Source organism: Suillus subalutaceus (assembly GCF_016647625.1).
Source record: "Suillus subalutaceus strain FC151 chromosome Unknown DFJ58scaffold_184, whole genome shotgun sequence".
NCBI classification, from domain to species: domain Eukaryota; kingdom Fungi; phylum Basidiomycota; class Agaricomycetes; order Boletales; family Suillaceae; genus Suillus; species Suillus subalutaceus.
The window spans coordinates 65174-80690 of record NW_024540433.1 but is presented as its reverse complement, the minus strand read 5'-3'; the positions used below and the strand labels follow the sequence as shown (position 1 = coordinate 80690).

Genomic DNA, 15517 nt, shown 5'->3' with positions numbered 1-15517 from the left:
ACGCTCTTTTTCGAAGTCATACATCATCCGATGGATCGGTACGCATACAACACTTCAGCTTCTGCGTCGATATCTGCTCTGAATCCCTCGACGGGAGTACCCAATTGTCATCCATCTTGTAGGGACTCAACTCCTGACACAATCATTATAACCATGCCGCCTATACAATCCACTTATCACTACAACAAATTTTTCTCCAGCTAAATTATTACGTTTGGGTGGAAATTTACGAAACCCGCCACAAAATTCACCAGGAACACATATCCCATAGGCCCAACCGACGGTATCATCTTCAGGACCGCTCGGAGCATGGTATAGTATCCATATGTCTACCAGAGCGCAACCCAGCTTTCCACTATTGGCATCCAGCGATTCATTTCACTACGCCCCCTCCAGGCAGAGAACTTTAATTAGCAACTCAATTCATTTATCGGCGGACCCGGTGATTACTGAGACGTTCGAATCCATGTGTTTTCAACCTTGATTTTGGAAATCAATGCATGGTTTGTGACCGTCCATCGATGTATTCTGATTTATTCTGATTTTTCAGCTGATTCTGGATTACCACGCCTTTTTCGGGTATCTATTTATTTACCATGGCTTCTAGGGAATCTTCAATTTTATCGTCATCTTAGCGACTCGCGCGCCAATCCCCCACTCCCTGGTATCGTTCTTCACCTATCATTTGAAATGGTTGCAGCAGAAACTTTCCAAACGGAGATGACTTTAGTTGCCGTGACCCACTTCATTTCAAAAGGCAGCTCCGCAGCAGAAATGTTATAAGTCGAAGACAATCTGTAGCTCGCCTCTGTCTGACCAAGATCGTTTATTCCAGCTAGCAATACGTTTTGGGAGCGAGCAGTTTCCCCGGACCAACAACTCGACGTCATTTGCTGGAGAACTTCAATCGGGTGCTCGAATCATTTGTCTGCTAGCATGATCACTAAGGCATCTGAATGATTGCAAGCACAGTTTTTAACCTTGTTTTTTTTAGTATGGTTAGTGATTTCATTCTTATGTTTACATCAGAGCGATCCTTTGGGGCCGGAGTCCCTATCGGATATGTCTCGTCATTTGCTTCGTCTATCGTAATAATACAGGTAAGTATGCACTGTTATATGTGTAAAAACGCGTACTCCGCCACCCCATGGAACAATTTTGTACACAAGGAAAGCTGCAGGGAGGGCAGATGGGTCAGTAGGGTGTTGGCGCCGTTATGCCGTGTGTTGAATCTTAATTAGCGTGATGATCGCCAATAAATGACTTGCTGATTATCCGACAGCGACGTGGACGGCAATGAAAGCGGGCCTCTCCTTTCGTTTCAGTGTGTACACCTTGGCCGAACGTGGGTCTGGCTCAGTGTCTCTCGAAGTCTACTGGCGCTATTGACTTGCCATTGACAACACGTCTCATCCTCACGTCGGAAAAGCCACCTCGCTTCACTGTAGGTCATATACGCGCCATCGCGTCTCAATGCGTTCTGGAGGAAGTGGCGTTCACATATGTATTGAGGTAGTCGAAGAGGAAGTGGAATATTGGTTCGTCCATGTTGGGGCATGTCGGCTAACGCGGCGAGTCACTTTCCCTATTCGATGGAGATGTTTGAGGGAAATAACGTTCTCATGTGTTCAGTTAATTGGTCTCGTCTGAATTGCATCATTGGTTGAGACTTCATTCCTAATTCCGTCTTAGCTGCGTGGGTGCTGATCCCCACCCTCTGACACCTGCAGCTTGAAGTGGTGATAGCTGAAACTTTAGATATTGGAATGCGCTCTACCCGGACCAAAGTTTCCAAGATGATCCCCTTCTATTCGAAAGTAGCCTGCAACAGTCACAATAGAGGAAAGACAAATTACTACGGGCTAGCGTTTCATTGACCAAGGTTTCGGATCTTCAGAAGGCCGACAGAACCTTTGCAGCTTGAACACTAATGGCATAGTCATGCACCATCTGCCATCAACAGTGCGGTAAGTGCGTATCACCCTATTTCTTGGTTGCAGATAGTACGTGAAGTAGGCCGATCCTGACGCAGGTGGCAGGTATATATGTTCTGCTGCAAGCCCTGAACTCGTCGGCAAAAACTTCCCCTCTTTCAAGCGTTCGCACTCCTCAACGGAAAATAAATTTTGGAGGCCATGGACACTCACCCAAAGATGATATACCTCCCAGACACCATGCTCAACTGGCCCTGGCCTCGTACCATCAATCCGCATTTTGAAGATGTGAAAGCTGAAGTCGGTGCTTCGTTCCGTGATTTCAAGGCTCTGAGTCCTGAGTCACAGGAAGCATTCGACAAATGTGATTTTGGTTCGACTTATGTCACTAGCTCTCGATTCCGATGATGATTGACATGCACTGTGTCTATAGCCCGCCTAGTAGCACTGGCTTATCCAAATGCACCACGAGGTTCGTGTTTGACTTCTGGTAATTTCACAGAGCCCTGATTGCATCCTGACAAACTAGAACACATTCGAATCGGCTGTGAATTAATGAATGTTTTCTTCCTGTTGGAGGAATACACCGACAACGAAAATGGGGCAGTCACCAAAGATATGGTGGACCTCGTGATAGACGCCTTGAACAATCCTCGGAAGATACGACCTGAAGGCGAATGCATTCTCGGTGAAATTGCGCGACAGTAAGTGCTTCAAAAGTGTTTGATGATCATCTTCTGAATTCCAAGGGATTTTTGTATAGATTTTGGGCTCGTGCCATCCAGACCGCAAGCCTGTCTTCTCAACGTCACTTCCTTGAAACCTTTACCGCATACCTTCGCGCAGTAGTTGTCGAGGCTCTTGATCGCGAACAAGGTCATAGGCGCAGTATCGATGACTACCTCAAGCTCCGGCGGCTTACTATTGGCGCAAAACCGTCTTTCACAATATGTGAAATGGGGATGGATCTTCCTGATGAAATATTCTACCATCCCGTCATTGTGGAACTCGCTGAATGCAGCACAGACTTGATTATAATCGGCAATGTAAAGTAGCATTGAGGATATCGTGGCTTGCGGTCTGCTAATAACTTGCACCTTCACAGGACATGGTTTCGTACAATAAAGAGCAAGCAGCTGGAAATGGAGACCATAACTTGATCAGCACTGTCATGCTGGAACTCGGCCTCGACAGTGGCGGCGCGATAGCTTGGGCAGCACACCATCACGCTGAACTTCAGAAACGATTTATCGACGGTCTTGCAAAGGTCCCTTCATGGGGGCCTTCCGTCGACGTCCTAGTCAAGGAGTATCTTGACGGGATAGCAATCTGGCCTCGAGCGGACACTTGTTGGAGTTACGAAGGTCAAAGGTCGTACAAATTTCTCAATGGTATGAACTGTCATTTAATCCGATTGGACTTGCAGGTACTTTGGCACCAGAGGCTTGGAAATACAGCAAACTAGACTTGTCCAGCTATTGCCAAAGGCCGAACGCAAAGCAGCGTGAACAGATATACAGGTCCTTCCATAGAATTTGGCGCTAGTTTTTCTCTCGCGCATTTGATTGCGATATGTTACAATGCTTCTCACTCGGTCGCTCATGGATGCCACTCTTGTTCTCACATTTCTCTATCTTTCAGTCGACTATCACTTACTGTGATATTGTAGTAGCCATAATCATACAGTTCCCAATTTTTATATGTGCTTGTAGCTCTGTTCTTTCGAATTCAATATCTACCAAGTTTTGCGATCAAAGACGGACCTCCCTCAAACAAGTCCCCATAAATTACACCATCAATGAACCCGCATCGTTACATGCATATCACATTCACTGTACCTGCAAGTATGCATTGAATCTAATGATACTGGCAACCCGTCCAAGAGATGCTCGGCTTCGAGCTACTGGCCCGGATACTGTAAAGCATCTTCAAAGTTCAAAATGATGTGAAATTTCAACAGATCCAGCCGAAGTAAGGTCCCTATATGTAATACAGTATAGTACAATGCTAACTTGAATTCAAGTGTGACGGGCGGAGGAGAGAAGCCTGCTCTTATGAAAGTATTTTCTTTTCTTCTAGCTTCTGGCCTGCCAGCCTTAGGCACAAAATTCAGAAAACACTTGTGGGAAATCACGGGAAACGTACAAACTTGCATGCTGTCTATTGAACCATTAGACTCACTCTCCCTTTTTGCAATCCCACATGCACAAACGAACTTTAGGCTGAGCGATGGGGGCTGCAAGGCCCTTGCAGCCCCAAGTCCCGCAACAAGGGCAGGGACTACGTCGAGGTCTCCATAGCTTAGTCAGCACATATCAGTTCCAGTTGATGTTCGTGGAGTCTCACCTCATCCTTTGCCTTGCTCGAGGTGTCTCTGAGTCTGGGCCGCGAGCGCCTTTGCCCTGTCTAACGATATTATTATACATGATTTCTCTTTCCATCTTCTCTTTGAGGACATGAGCGGAGACTTCGTCCTCGTCGCGACCTGCTGCCTGAATAACTTCTTTGTCTTGCTCTGTCATCTCGGTCCGTAAACGCAACTGGTTCTGCGTATCCGCCCGAATATGTATATTAATATACCTATGCGAGGTAATAATAAGGGGCTCCATTGCCAAAATACTAGGAATATGGATGGAGGACTTACTCTAGACATGTCTCAGCGTTCATGGGTTGCTTGAACCGAGTGCCTGCTAGTGGACAGACACGTACGAAGGGCTCACGTTCCATCGCCATCTCAAGGATGACAGGGGATATATGACACCCCACACTTACTGCGTAAGTTACTCTTCTATCGTTCCTCGAGATCCCCGCAGAGGAGAAATCTAAGAGTCCAACAGGATCTTTGGTGTAACCATCTGCATTATGCCTTGCTCGGACCTCGCGCCATTGGTTCATTCGCTGCGGTGTGAGGGGGCGCGCACCCTGCATACCCGTGTACCACGGAGTCATGGCGTTGACTTGCACCATCCCTTGGAGTTTATCCCGAACAACCTTGTCATCGAAATACAATCCAACGAAGTCAAAAATGTCACTTGGCTCTAAGGCAATATCAACATGTGCCACGAACGGCACCTCGAATCCGATCCGGGGATTGTTGAGCAGGTTACAGTCGAGAACGATAGCAACTTTGAGGTACATCATGAGCAATGGATTTACACTGAACATCCGAACGAGTTTGAGCACTCCCGAGGAATGTTCGACTTCGTGACATATCCGTTTGTGGGTGGGCCTGATGATCATGGCGTGCGCGATCTGGGGTAAGGCTTTCCATCTGTGTCGATTATAGGCAGTGCTCTCACCAGTTTTTCTTTTGGCACTACATATGCATGGTGTCAGCGCTTCAGAATCCAGTGTCGTTCCAGTGGCAATGCCTACCTCTGTTGAGCAATACAAAACACTCCTGCACTAAAAGTTATAATTTGTGACACCCGATGAATTCCCGCAACAGTATTTAGATATATACCACTGCTGACCTTTGAGCATTTCCGAGGTTTCTCCATTTCCGTTTCACATTGTGTACATTTCAAGAGAATTTTGTTCCGACTCTGCGCTTTGAGGTATCCACTGGTAGCTGCTAGAGCACGGAAAGTATTGTCCCGTTCTGGATCAATCACATGTATCATGGCATTTGGAATCACAAAGGAGTTGTTCGTGTCAGCCATGTTCTCGCAAAGTCTGTGGGCAGGCTATGGCAAATCGATCAGTGAACTGTGGTACTATAAGGAAGGCGTTATCGATTATCTGCAACGTGAATCAAGCGAATCAGTGATCATTTGAAAGTGCGTCCGAGTCGAAGTGCTCCCTATTGTGGAAGTCGACACTCAACACATGCCTCGAAGGTCACCGGTCACCGGTCAGACCTGATGTGGGTTCCAAGAATTCTGATAAGTTCATAACGGCAGATCTAGGCCTCCGTCTTTCTAGAGAAAATGCTATTATGTGCGATCTTCTCCCATAGATGACCTTTCGATTTCCACATGTCCAATCGAGGGGTCTCACGGGAGTCCCACGACTCACACAGCTTCTTCATTTGAAGGACAACTCACCTACTACAATTCCAGATAACATCGCCTACCTCATTGATGAATAGTAGCACGGGCACTGTCGACTTCAAAGTCGGTGACGAGACATACCAAACCTGGTACAACATTGTCGGTGACCTCCAGTCGGGCAAACGGCCACTCGTTACGCTTCATGGAGGTCCCGGGATGTCTCATATCTATATGATATCACATACCGAGATTTATTCTCTGTATGGCATCCCAGTCATCTTCTACGATCAGCTCGGCATCGGCAAATCTACTCATCTTCGTGACAAACCTGCTGAATTCTGGACCCCAGAATTATTCATGGATCAACTCGACAACCTTCTCGTGCAGCTCGGTATCGAAAGTGACTTTGACCTTCTGGGGCACTCATGGGGTGGGATGCTGGCCGCTGACTATGTCGCCCAGCGTCAACCTCCCGGACTTCATCGTTTAGTCATATCCAGCTCTCCACCCTCGGAGCAACTGTGGGAAGAGAGTATGCTGGGTTATCTGGAAGCTTTTCCGGCAGAGTTCAAGGAGATGGTGTTAAAACATGAGAGAGAAGGCACCGTCTCGTCGACGGAGTATCAAGCAGCCATTCAAGTTTTTATGAATAAGCACACATGCCAGACAATACCCTGGCCAGAAGAGCTAATTGCTGCGTTTGCTTCCGTGGAAGAAGATCCCACCGTGTCGAATGCCATGTAAGCATTCCAACTATTTGAATTCCCGAGGACTCTGAACTGAGTCCTGAGATTCAGGTTGGGGCCCGCACAGTTCCACGCGACCGGTTCATTGACAACATGGTCTGTGATTGACCGCATCCATCGTATTTCATGCCCTACACTCGTCACGAATGGGCCTGAAGAGGGAGCTCAGGACTATGTGATTGCTCCTTTCATCGAGAAAATACCCAAAGTTAAGTGGGTGAGGTTTGCGAAGAGTCATATTGCGTTCTTTGAGGATAGGGATTATTACTTTAAGGCTATCGGCGATTTTTTGAGGGTAGATTGACAGTGTTGGTTCGTATGGAATTTGGTCTTGGGAAGTTGTCTTGCGGTATGTTGATAACGAACAAGTTCATAGTATGAGAACTTTGCATGCGATACAGAACATCTGTTATAGCGGGTAGTTACAAAACGCGTCATTGAGAGATGAACCACAGCGAAAGTTATCGCACTGCGCAAGGAAGATAAACTTGAGGTAAAGAACTAGGGAGGGGTTGAGTAAATATGGCAAGATCTCTGTGAACTCACATACAATGTCATACATACATCTATATCATCCGAATTTTCAGTTTCTCAGCTCCAAAAGAACACGAAAAGGAAACTGTACACTCACTATCTTCTCGCTCTCACTCACTGAGTCACTCACGTCCTCCTGAACACCGCCCCTACCTCTTCCATAGCTGTCCATGGCTAAGTGTGCTTCGCCGAGCACGACGGGGAAAGCATGCTAGCTCAGACGGTATATTTCCAAAAACGTCAGTAAAGCAGTGGGTAGTACTATAGGCGGTACTTTTCTCTCCTGAGATATCTGAGCAGTGAGCAATAGAGACGAATATGCCCCCCGAGTGCGTCGTAACTCAAGCCAACCACCTCCTCGTCAATTTCGGATACTGTCACCGTTAGTTACTTGTCCATTTCTTCAGTGACTGCGTCCAAAGCCATATTTCACTGTTTGTCCATCCTGCATTGTCACATTCGTCGATGAGCAGGTTCAACGTTCAAACGTTGTAGTTCAAAAGTCTTCGCGCCGCACGTGCAGGTCATGTGATCGCGTCATCTATCTATGGTTACTACATTCACGATTCCAGACCAGACCTTCAAGCTTCAGTTCCCAAATACCGACCAATCTGCCATGCACAAAGACCAGACGATCTGCGACATCAGTGCATCACCGGCACCACCGGGCGATTCTCCACGTGCAAGCGTGATTTGAGGGTTCATATATCCTGCAAGAGCAAGAGAAGCCCACACTGAAGGGGAGTAAGACGGCGTTACACGCGTAACCTGGGCTGGGCAGGATCAATTTACGAAGTAGGCAGATGCAGAGGAATGAGGTTCCTTACAGCGGGAACCTCTTGGTTTTCTTTGGTCCGATGCTGATGAAACAGCCGTCGGCGGAATGTCGAGAATTAATTTTTGAAGTTACCTGCCTGGAAATCACTTCACGTCGACAGTTCATCACACTTATCGATGACGATGTTGAGATGACCGCAGCATGACTAGTCGATGTCAATCTTTGTAGTGCCCAGCACCACCTATGTCAAGGCCCTATATCGGTTGTTAATCGATGGCTTTACGTCAGTTGCAAAGTCTGTACTGAATTTGGAGCAGCCTGAGTGTGTGAGTCACAAGAATGAATTAATCATAGACGACGCAGTGCATGAGGCATAATATTGGAGGTCTTTACACCCATCAATCCAAGAAGTTGGACGCTAATATGTTACACTTCATACACCTATGCTGTATAGGTCGCAAGGGGATCACATTTCTGCCCACATCACAGGCCCCATCACCATGCCTATAGTCCATATCTATACCATGAAAATCGGTCAACATGATCCACAATGAGCATTGGATGACCTTACGACGTTCAGTGCTTTAATAAAAAGCAATGGGTATTCGTAAAATTGCGGAGCAGATTTATTTCCAGGTCGGGGATGGGTGAACAACACCCAAATGGAATATATCACAATGGCAAGGGAATTGCGTGCCAGCAATAATGGAGAATGGGTGATCCTTGGGAGTCCAGAACCAGATCAGCGCGATTGTGGCAATTATTAATATATTGCTGACCCAGCTGCTAATGACATGGGTTCATCGGCATACTCGGCACCTTTCCCGAAATACTTGAATGCTCCTTCCTGCATAATGTCAAACGCCTCGCCTACGTACAGGGACAATCATAAGCCTTCAAGCATTCGACAGCAAATATTGACGTACCTTCGGCCGCGAATATGCCAGCCCAACCCATGCTCATGACATTGATAATGTGTGCGAGTGATTTTCTCATGTGGTGCCACTTTCGGAGGACGGCCGAGATTTCATCCCAGTTGCCAAAGTTCTCGATATGGGCCAGAAGATCAGAAATAATGACTACATCATTCAGGGCGACCGTCATTCCACCCGCAGTCAGCGGGTGGCGCACATTTAATGAATCTCCCAGTAGAAACGCGCCTGCCTTGCTAGATCCTCCCTGCTTTGTAGGCGGAAGATAATAATGCGGGACTCGTCGCACACGCGACGTTTCCAGAGCATTGAGAATGGGTGCGCGTGCCGATGATGGAAGCTGAGGAATAATGTCGTGTATTATATGCTCCTGCAATGCTGATAGTAAGTGGGGGCGATCACGACCTCACAACAAGGTAGAATCACACACCTTGATGTCTGGCGGCGGCCGCTTCAATTCGATCAGTACCCGATGCGTGTTGTCGGGGAGCTCAAAAATGATGACTGGTCCAGCGCCTTTCAGTACAGCCATAGTGGCATACTCGGGCATCAGCAGCTTCAGGTCTTTCACAATCAGACCTGCGAAGTAACCCCCTTGCAAAGGCTCATACGGCATGTTCCCGAGGACAGCAGTTCTGAACTTGGATGAGGAGCCGTCCGCGAGAACGACGAGGTCAGCAAAGTATGACTGTGGCTGACCGCCCGCTTTGGAGGCGAGAACACCTATTACGCGATGTGTATCCTTGTTCTCGATGAGACTGGTTACTGTGGTTTCAATCACGTCAATATTGGGCGCTCGGCGTGCGCGGTCACGCAAGGCCATGATAAATGCCCCATGGTCGAAAGTTTCCGCGACATGGCCTTCAGGGAATGAGGAGCAAATGCTCTGCCCACCTCGGAGAACGTGATAACCTGACAAAGAAATAGAGCCAAGTTCCCCGAGGCACGACTCCAGACCAAGCTTCTTGAGGGCGGTAACGCCGCCAGGCTGGAGAAATTCGGCAATGATACGGTCTGGCTTCGATAAGGAACGCTCAAGTAGAGCTATCCGCAGAGGAACATCACGCTTCTCATATGTCTTTGTAGCAAGGGCATAGGCAAGGGCTGGGCCTGCTACACCGGCACCCACAATGAGTACGTTGTAAGATGGCATGGCAAGATGGAGAATTATGACAGGGGACGCTCACCTGGTATTTATCAGAAAAGACTCACCACCTAGAACGTTTCTCTTTGGGTACTAATATACGTGGACTGCACTACTTAGTACTAGTACTGATGCGTAGGCTGGACTCTATAATTGCCACTATTGCCCCCGAGACGAGGCCATGGTGTCATATTCATTAATACAAGTCCAGGGATGGTAGAACATGAAATATACATACTAGTTGCCTGGGATCCTTCACCTCCACAGAGTATGCATACACGCTGCAAATCCCTAAGGGAAGTCGTGAAGTTCTTCTTGGCTATTTTTACTAACGAGGATAAATATAAACACCTTGTTTCTGGTGCTTTCTTCGGTACCTGCCAATCAAAGATCTGCCATGCACAAAGACCAGAGTACCCAAGCCATCACCACCAGGCGTTTCTCCTCCATCTGGGAGTGTGATTGGAGGATCCATGTATCCTGCAAGAGCAGGAGCCGCCCACACTATTGAAGGACAGTAAGACAGCGCTACACGCATAGCCTGGGTTGAGCAGGATCACTCTTCGAAGTAGGCAAGGTGCAGAGGAATGAGGTTCCTTATAGCAGGAAAAAGTGTTTATGCATGATTGGTTTGCTTCGGTCCGATGCTGATGAAACAGCCGTCGGTGGAATGTCAGGACTAGTTTTTGAAGTTACCTGGAAGTCACTTCACGTCGACAGTACATAACACATATGGTAAGTGCTTGACGTGGTCGATCTCGGAGAAATTTGGCAGGCGAAGCGAGGAGTTTGAAATTTGACAGATGCCGGTGATGCCGGTTTAGGTAATCATTGTATTTGTACAGCGTTGACTACACAAGTCCTTTGTTCGCACCTTAAGCAAAGTATTGTATACTTCTCAAACATCACAGTCCATCGAGCAACAGTACTTAACATCTAATAGGACCATAAAATGATGCCTTTTCATGCCTTTCACCTGCCCATGCCGCAATATCAGCCACCTGTTGAGCCTTTGATTTGGATTGTCAATCCTTCGAGCCTCGAGATTGGCGAAAAAATCCTTCGTGAACTTCGGATGACAGTCATGGACCTCATGTTGCACTCTATCTCGAACAAAGCTTCCATGCTACCTTGGAGGGATGGTTTTTTTCGAAGCAAGGCCCTTGTGCAGTTTCTCAATGTGTTGGACGCGCGAGCGAGCAACTTCGTGTCATTTTATGACCAATGGCTATCGAAATAGTCACTGATGAGGTTGACGCCGAGATGGAGGCTGCTAAGGATATTTTTGGTATGTCGTCGAAAGATGCCACCCCCGAACTACTCCTCTCATTTGATCTTGATGCTTTACTGACAGCGCGGTTACGAGAAACTACTCCGTGGCTACGATGCATCGTTTTGTCAGCTATGCAGACAGCACAAGCTGCAAAGGAGAACAAGAAGCAGAACATCGAGACGGTAAGTGTTGTGTGCATTCAGTTGATCGTATGTACAAATGATGAATACTGGTGTTGTGTCGTTGAAAGGGCACTTGTAAAGTGCATTGGGAGATTTCAATTGCGTCCCGAGTAGCGAGCGATAATGGTCGTACGAAACTCATGATTGAAACTTAACATAGCGTATAGTCTGAGCGAGAGCAGCAGACAGGAGCAGACACATAACTTGTAAGTACTGTGTGATCGCGAGTACCTCCGGCATCACCGGCATCTGTCAAATTTCAAACTCCTCGCTTTGCCTGCCAAATTTCTCCGAGATCGACCAGTCTGACTACGTCAAGCACTTAACATCTCAAAGACGTAGTCTAGACTGGTTACGAGTCTAGGTCCTGCTACTTATCTTCGACTATGAGCTTCTTTGAGACAGTTATCAGCATTGATACCTCATTAGAGAGGTTCGAAGCTGCATTATCCCATCTCCCAGACAATATACCCCTAGGAAACCAAAGATACAACTTCGAGCACTTCTCTCCAGATCCTGTAAAGATTGAATTATATGGGACCTCGGAGGCAGCGGTCAATCATGAGCTTGAAGTGACCTCTGCACCTTGCCCATTTGAGTACGAAGAACGTGGGCCTGGTCTCATCGCTTCCAACGAGGATTCGGATATACGGCTTGACGGTAGCGTCGATCTCGTCGATGAGGGTGACCCTGGATATCTGCGCTGCAGTAACCAGGTGTTTGTTGGTAGTGAGGATGCTCGTCTAGATGGCCCCGAGCTCCTGAACCTTCTCTCTGACAACTTGGCAATCGATATGGAGGTTCAAAATCAGTCGCGAACACCTGGGCCGTCTTCAGAGGTAGCTGATGGTGGCCCTGTAGCCTGGAAGTTCAGCTTTTCTCAAACTCTGTAACACAAAAATATATTAATATGGTCGGTGTCAATAACTGGCCTGGGATTATCGGATACCATCTGTTAAAAACTTGTCCAAAACTCGGCGGGGAGTTTTTCACGGAACACTAACACCGACCGCATCTTCTCTTTACCCAATCCCTTACTTTTTTCAGGTGCGAGCCTATCTTAGGGCCAGTACCTTTACCTTTGTGGCATGTGCTCAGTTTTTTCAGGTGCAGGCCCAGGGCGTGACATGGGTCGACCCGGGTCATACCCGTACCCAACCCGCGGGTACCAAAAATTTCAGAGGCCTACCTACCCGCCCGAGTCAGAGCATCGTGGGCACGGGTCACCCGTGGGTGAGTAGACATATTTTGCGATACTGGTATGTACATGTGCTGAGGAGCGAAAAAATTATGTACGAAGCTTAGTTCGAGTCAATAACAATGTCGTTGCTCTTTCCCTTTCCTGAGGCCTTGCCTTTGCCATTTACCATCTTCGTCCGCATGATTGACGTGACAGCACCGAGATCGCTCATGAGAGGCGTGTTGTACCATGATCCCACGGCCATCTGAGCTTTGAAGGTTTGCGAACTAACACCATGCTGGAGGTGGTTGACCGGAAGACGGCCTCCGTCAGATTTCATCAATCATCAAGTGAGGAAAATACCTGGAGCAGACAAAAAATCAAGTGCCATTTGTGCGAGTCGTGGACGAGTGGCACGAGCATTCTGCCAGTACTGAAGAAGACCCCCTGCAGCCAGAATCTCGGTTCTTGAAATACAGGGAGTGTTGAGATATGCATCTGTTGAGTCAGGATGGATGGAAGTGACATCCTCATCTTCGTTGTCACACACGTATGGCCACGGCATGACCTGTCAGTGTCAACTGTTGCAGCGTCCAACACCACCTACATCAAGGCGCTATATCGTTAATCGATGGCTTTATGCCAGTTGCAAAGTGTGCGAGTCCGAAGAATAAGTTAACCGTACGCGACGTAGTACATGAGGTATAATGTTAGGAGTCCTTACTGCGGGGTGCCATCGCACATCTACATTATATAGGTCGCAAGGGGATCACATTTCTGCCCACATTACTGGCCCCATCACCATGCCTAAAGTCCATATCTATACCATGAAAATCGGTCAACATGATCCACAATGAGCATTGGATGACCTTACGACGTTCAGTGCTTTAATAAAAAGCAATGGGTATTCGTAAAATTGCGGAGCAGACTTGTTTCCAGGTCTGGGATGGGTGAACAACACCCAAATGGAATATATCGCTATGGCAAGAGAATTACGTGCCAGCAGTGACGGAGAATGAGTGATCCTAGGGTGTCCGGAACCAGATCAGCGCGATCGTAACAATTATCAATATATCGCTGACCCAGCTGCTAATGACATGGGTTCATCGGCATACTCGGCACCTTGCCCGAAAAACTTGAATGCTCCTTCCTGCATAATGTCAAACGCCTCGCCTACGTACAGCGACAATCATAAGCCTTCAAGCATTCCACAGCCGATATTGACGCACCTTCGGCCGCGAATAAGCCAGCCCAGCTCATGCTCATGGTATTGATAGTGGATGCGAGCGGTTTTCTCATGTGATGCCACTTCCGGAGGACGGCCGAGATTTCATCCCAGTTGCCAAAGTTCTCGATGTGGGCCAGGAGATCAGAGAGAATGACTACGTCATTCAAGGCGACGGTCATTCCACCCGCAGTTAGCGGGTGACGCATATTTAATGAATCTCCCAGTAGAAACGCGCCTGCTTTGCTAGATTCTCCCTGCTTTATGGGCGGAAGATAACAATGCGGGACTCGTCGCACACGCGACGTTTCCAGAGCATTGAGAATGGGCGCGCGTACCGATGATGGAAGGTGCGGAACAATGTCGTGTGTTATATGCTTCTGCAATACTGATAGTAAGTGGGAACAATCACGATCACAGAATTACGGACCTTGAGGTCTGGCGGCGGCTGCTGCTTCAATTCGACCAGCATTCGATACTCGTTGTTGGGGAGCTCGAAAAGGATGACCGGTCCCGCGCCTTTCAGTACAGCCATGGTGGCATACTTGGGCATTGGTAACTTCAGGTCTTTCACAATCAGACCTGCCAGGTAACCCTTTTTCGAAGGTTCATACGGCATGTTGCCTAGGACGGCAGTTCTGAACTTGGATGAGGAGCCGTCGGCAAGAACGACGAGGTCAGCAAAGTGTGGCTCTGGCTGACCACCCGCTTTGGAGGCGAGAACACCTATTACGCGATGTGTGTCCTTGTCTTCAATGAGACCAGTTACTGTGGTTTCAATCACGTCGATATTTGGCACTCGGCGTGCGCGGTCGCGCAAGGCCATGATAAATGCTCCATGGTCGAAAGCTCGCGCGACATGACCTTCAGGGAATGAGGCGCAAATGCCCTGCTCCCCTCGCAGAACGTGATAACCCAACAAAGGAACAGAGCCAAGTTCCCCGAGGCATGACTCCAGATCAAGCTTCTTGAGGGCGGTAACGCCGCCAGGCTGGAGCAATTCGGCGACGATACGGTCTGGCTTCGATAAGGAACGCTCAAGTAGGGCTATCCGCAGAGGAGCATCACGCTTATTACATGTCTTTGTGGCAAGAGCATAAGCAAGGGCTGGGCCTGCTACACCGGCACCGACAATGAGTACGTCGTAAGAGCCCGAGAGCATGGCGAGATGGAGAATTATGACAGGCGACGCTCACATGGTATTTATCAGAAGAGAGTCTTGCCACGTAGATCGTTTATCTTCAATGGGTAATACTATACCTTTGAATGAATGAAATTCAAAAAAATTTGCGCCGGACAACGCGCAAATCTTAACTGGCGCCTGAAGAGCGTTCGATAGACAGTTTGGGTATTCTACCCCGAGGCGAGGTACGAAGGTAGGATTAGAATTCTGATAGCGACAGTGCAGCACCGGTACCTCAGGCACACCTCAGGAATCGGTTACTATAGGGATCTTCGTCGTATGGAATTCCAGGAGTTGAAGTCGACGAAGGTCCATGCCTTATCATACAATAAGATGTTTTTGCACATCGAAAGGACTCACACTTCGTCAATTGATTAATCAGCGCTCAGCCTGCCGATTTGAAGGCTTGTAGCG

The 15517-nt window shown here is 47.9% G+C and overlaps 8 protein-coding genes across 8 annotated transcripts; 3 read left to right on the top strand and 5 right to left on the bottom strand.

The window, feature by feature from the left end:
* The first annotated feature begins 1643 nt into the window (after positions 1 to 1643).
* DFJ58DRAFT_908379 (isoprenoid synthase domain-containing protein) lies at positions 1644 to 3690 on the top strand. The gene is made up of 7 exons (XM_041395106.1): positions 1644 to 1842; positions 1898 to 1967; positions 2040 to 2307; positions 2464 to 2638; positions 2698 to 2980; positions 3040 to 3305; positions 3361 to 3690. The coding sequence occupies exons 3-7, from the start codon at positions 2136 to 2138 to the stop codon at positions 3440 to 3442; spliced, it is 978 nt and encodes a 325-aa protein (XP_041237322.1). The 5' UTR covers positions 1644 to 1842; positions 1898 to 1967; positions 2040 to 2135; the 3' UTR covers positions 3443 to 3690.
* Positions 3691 to 3861: 171 nt separating this feature from the next.
* Positions 3862 to 5694, bottom strand: DFJ58DRAFT_749653 (uncharacterized protein). Its single transcript, XM_041387677.1, has 7 exons — positions 5408 to 5694; positions 5310 to 5339; positions 5234 to 5250; positions 4579 to 5163; positions 4281 to 4514; positions 4080 to 4226; positions 3862 to 4029 (listed from the first exon to the last, which is right to left on the bottom strand). The coding sequence occupies exons 1-6, from the start codon at positions 5594 to 5596 to the stop codon at positions 4112 to 4114; spliced, it is 1170 nt and encodes a 389-aa protein (XP_041237321.1). The 5' UTR covers positions 5597 to 5694; the 3' UTR covers positions 3862 to 4029; positions 4080 to 4111.
* A 252-nt stretch (positions 5695 to 5946) lies between these two features.
* DFJ58DRAFT_817340 (proline-specific peptidase) lies at positions 5947 to 7115 on the top strand (the record flags this gene model as incomplete). The annotated part of the gene is made up of 2 exons (XM_041391789.1): positions 5947 to 6666; positions 6724 to 7115. Coding segments are annotated over exons 1-2 (898 nt in total), but the record flags the coding sequence as incomplete, so codon positions are not given.
* Positions 7116 to 8341: 1226 nt separating this feature from the next.
* Positions 8342 to 10103, bottom strand: DFJ58DRAFT_690659 (squalene epoxidase-domain-containing protein). The gene is made up of 5 exons (XM_041383378.1): positions 9347 to 10103; positions 8911 to 9286; positions 8764 to 8854; positions 8556 to 8706; positions 8342 to 8501 (listed from the first exon to the last, which is right to left on the bottom strand). Exons 1-5 carry the CDS (start codon positions 10067 to 10069, stop codon positions 8451 to 8453), a joined length of 1392 nt encoding a protein of 463 aa, XP_041237319.1. The 5' UTR covers positions 10070 to 10103; the 3' UTR covers positions 8342 to 8450.
* Positions 10104 to 10183: 80 nt separating this feature from the next.
* Positions 10184 to 10783, bottom strand: DFJ58DRAFT_817338 (uncharacterized protein). The gene is made up of 3 exons (XM_041391788.1): positions 10412 to 10783; positions 10299 to 10351; positions 10184 to 10219 (listed from the first exon to the last, which is right to left on the bottom strand). The coding sequence occupies exons 1-3, from the start codon at positions 10596 to 10598 to the stop codon at positions 10208 to 10210; spliced, it is 252 nt and encodes an 83-aa protein (XP_041237318.1). The 5' UTR covers positions 10599 to 10783; the 3' UTR covers positions 10184 to 10207.
* A 301-nt stretch (positions 10784 to 11084) lies between these two features.
* DFJ58DRAFT_917524 (uncharacterized protein) lies at positions 11085 to 12408 on the top strand (the record flags this gene model as incomplete). The annotated part of the gene is made up of 5 exons (XM_041395534.1): positions 11085 to 11348; positions 11415 to 11515; positions 11584 to 11644; positions 11676 to 11721; positions 11928 to 12408. The coding sequence occupies exons 1-5, from the start codon at positions 11285 to 11287 to the stop codon at positions 12406 to 12408; spliced, it is 753 nt and encodes a 250-aa protein (XP_041237317.1). The 5' UTR covers positions 11085 to 11284.
* Positions 12409 to 12816: 408 nt separating this feature from the next.
* Positions 12817 to 13260, bottom strand: DFJ58DRAFT_846724 (uncharacterized protein; the record flags this gene model as incomplete). The annotated part of the gene is made up of 2 exons (XM_041393350.1): positions 12817 to 13019; positions 13059 to 13260. The coding sequence occupies 2 exons, from the start codon at positions 13258 to 13260 to the stop codon at positions 12817 to 12819; spliced, it is 405 nt and encodes a 134-aa protein (XP_041237316.1).
* Positions 13261 to 13447: 187 nt separating this feature from the next.
* DFJ58DRAFT_817335 (squalene epoxidase-domain-containing protein) lies at positions 13448 to 15116 on the bottom strand. The gene is made up of 5 exons (XM_041391787.1): positions 14351 to 15116; positions 13925 to 14300; positions 13778 to 13868; positions 13570 to 13720; positions 13448 to 13515 (listed from the first exon to the last, which is right to left on the bottom strand). The coding sequence occupies exons 1-5, from the start codon at positions 15080 to 15082 to the stop codon at positions 13465 to 13467; spliced, it is 1401 nt and encodes a 466-aa protein (XP_041237315.1). The 5' UTR covers positions 15083 to 15116; the 3' UTR covers positions 13448 to 13464.
* Positions 15117 to 15517: the final 401 nt, after the last annotated feature.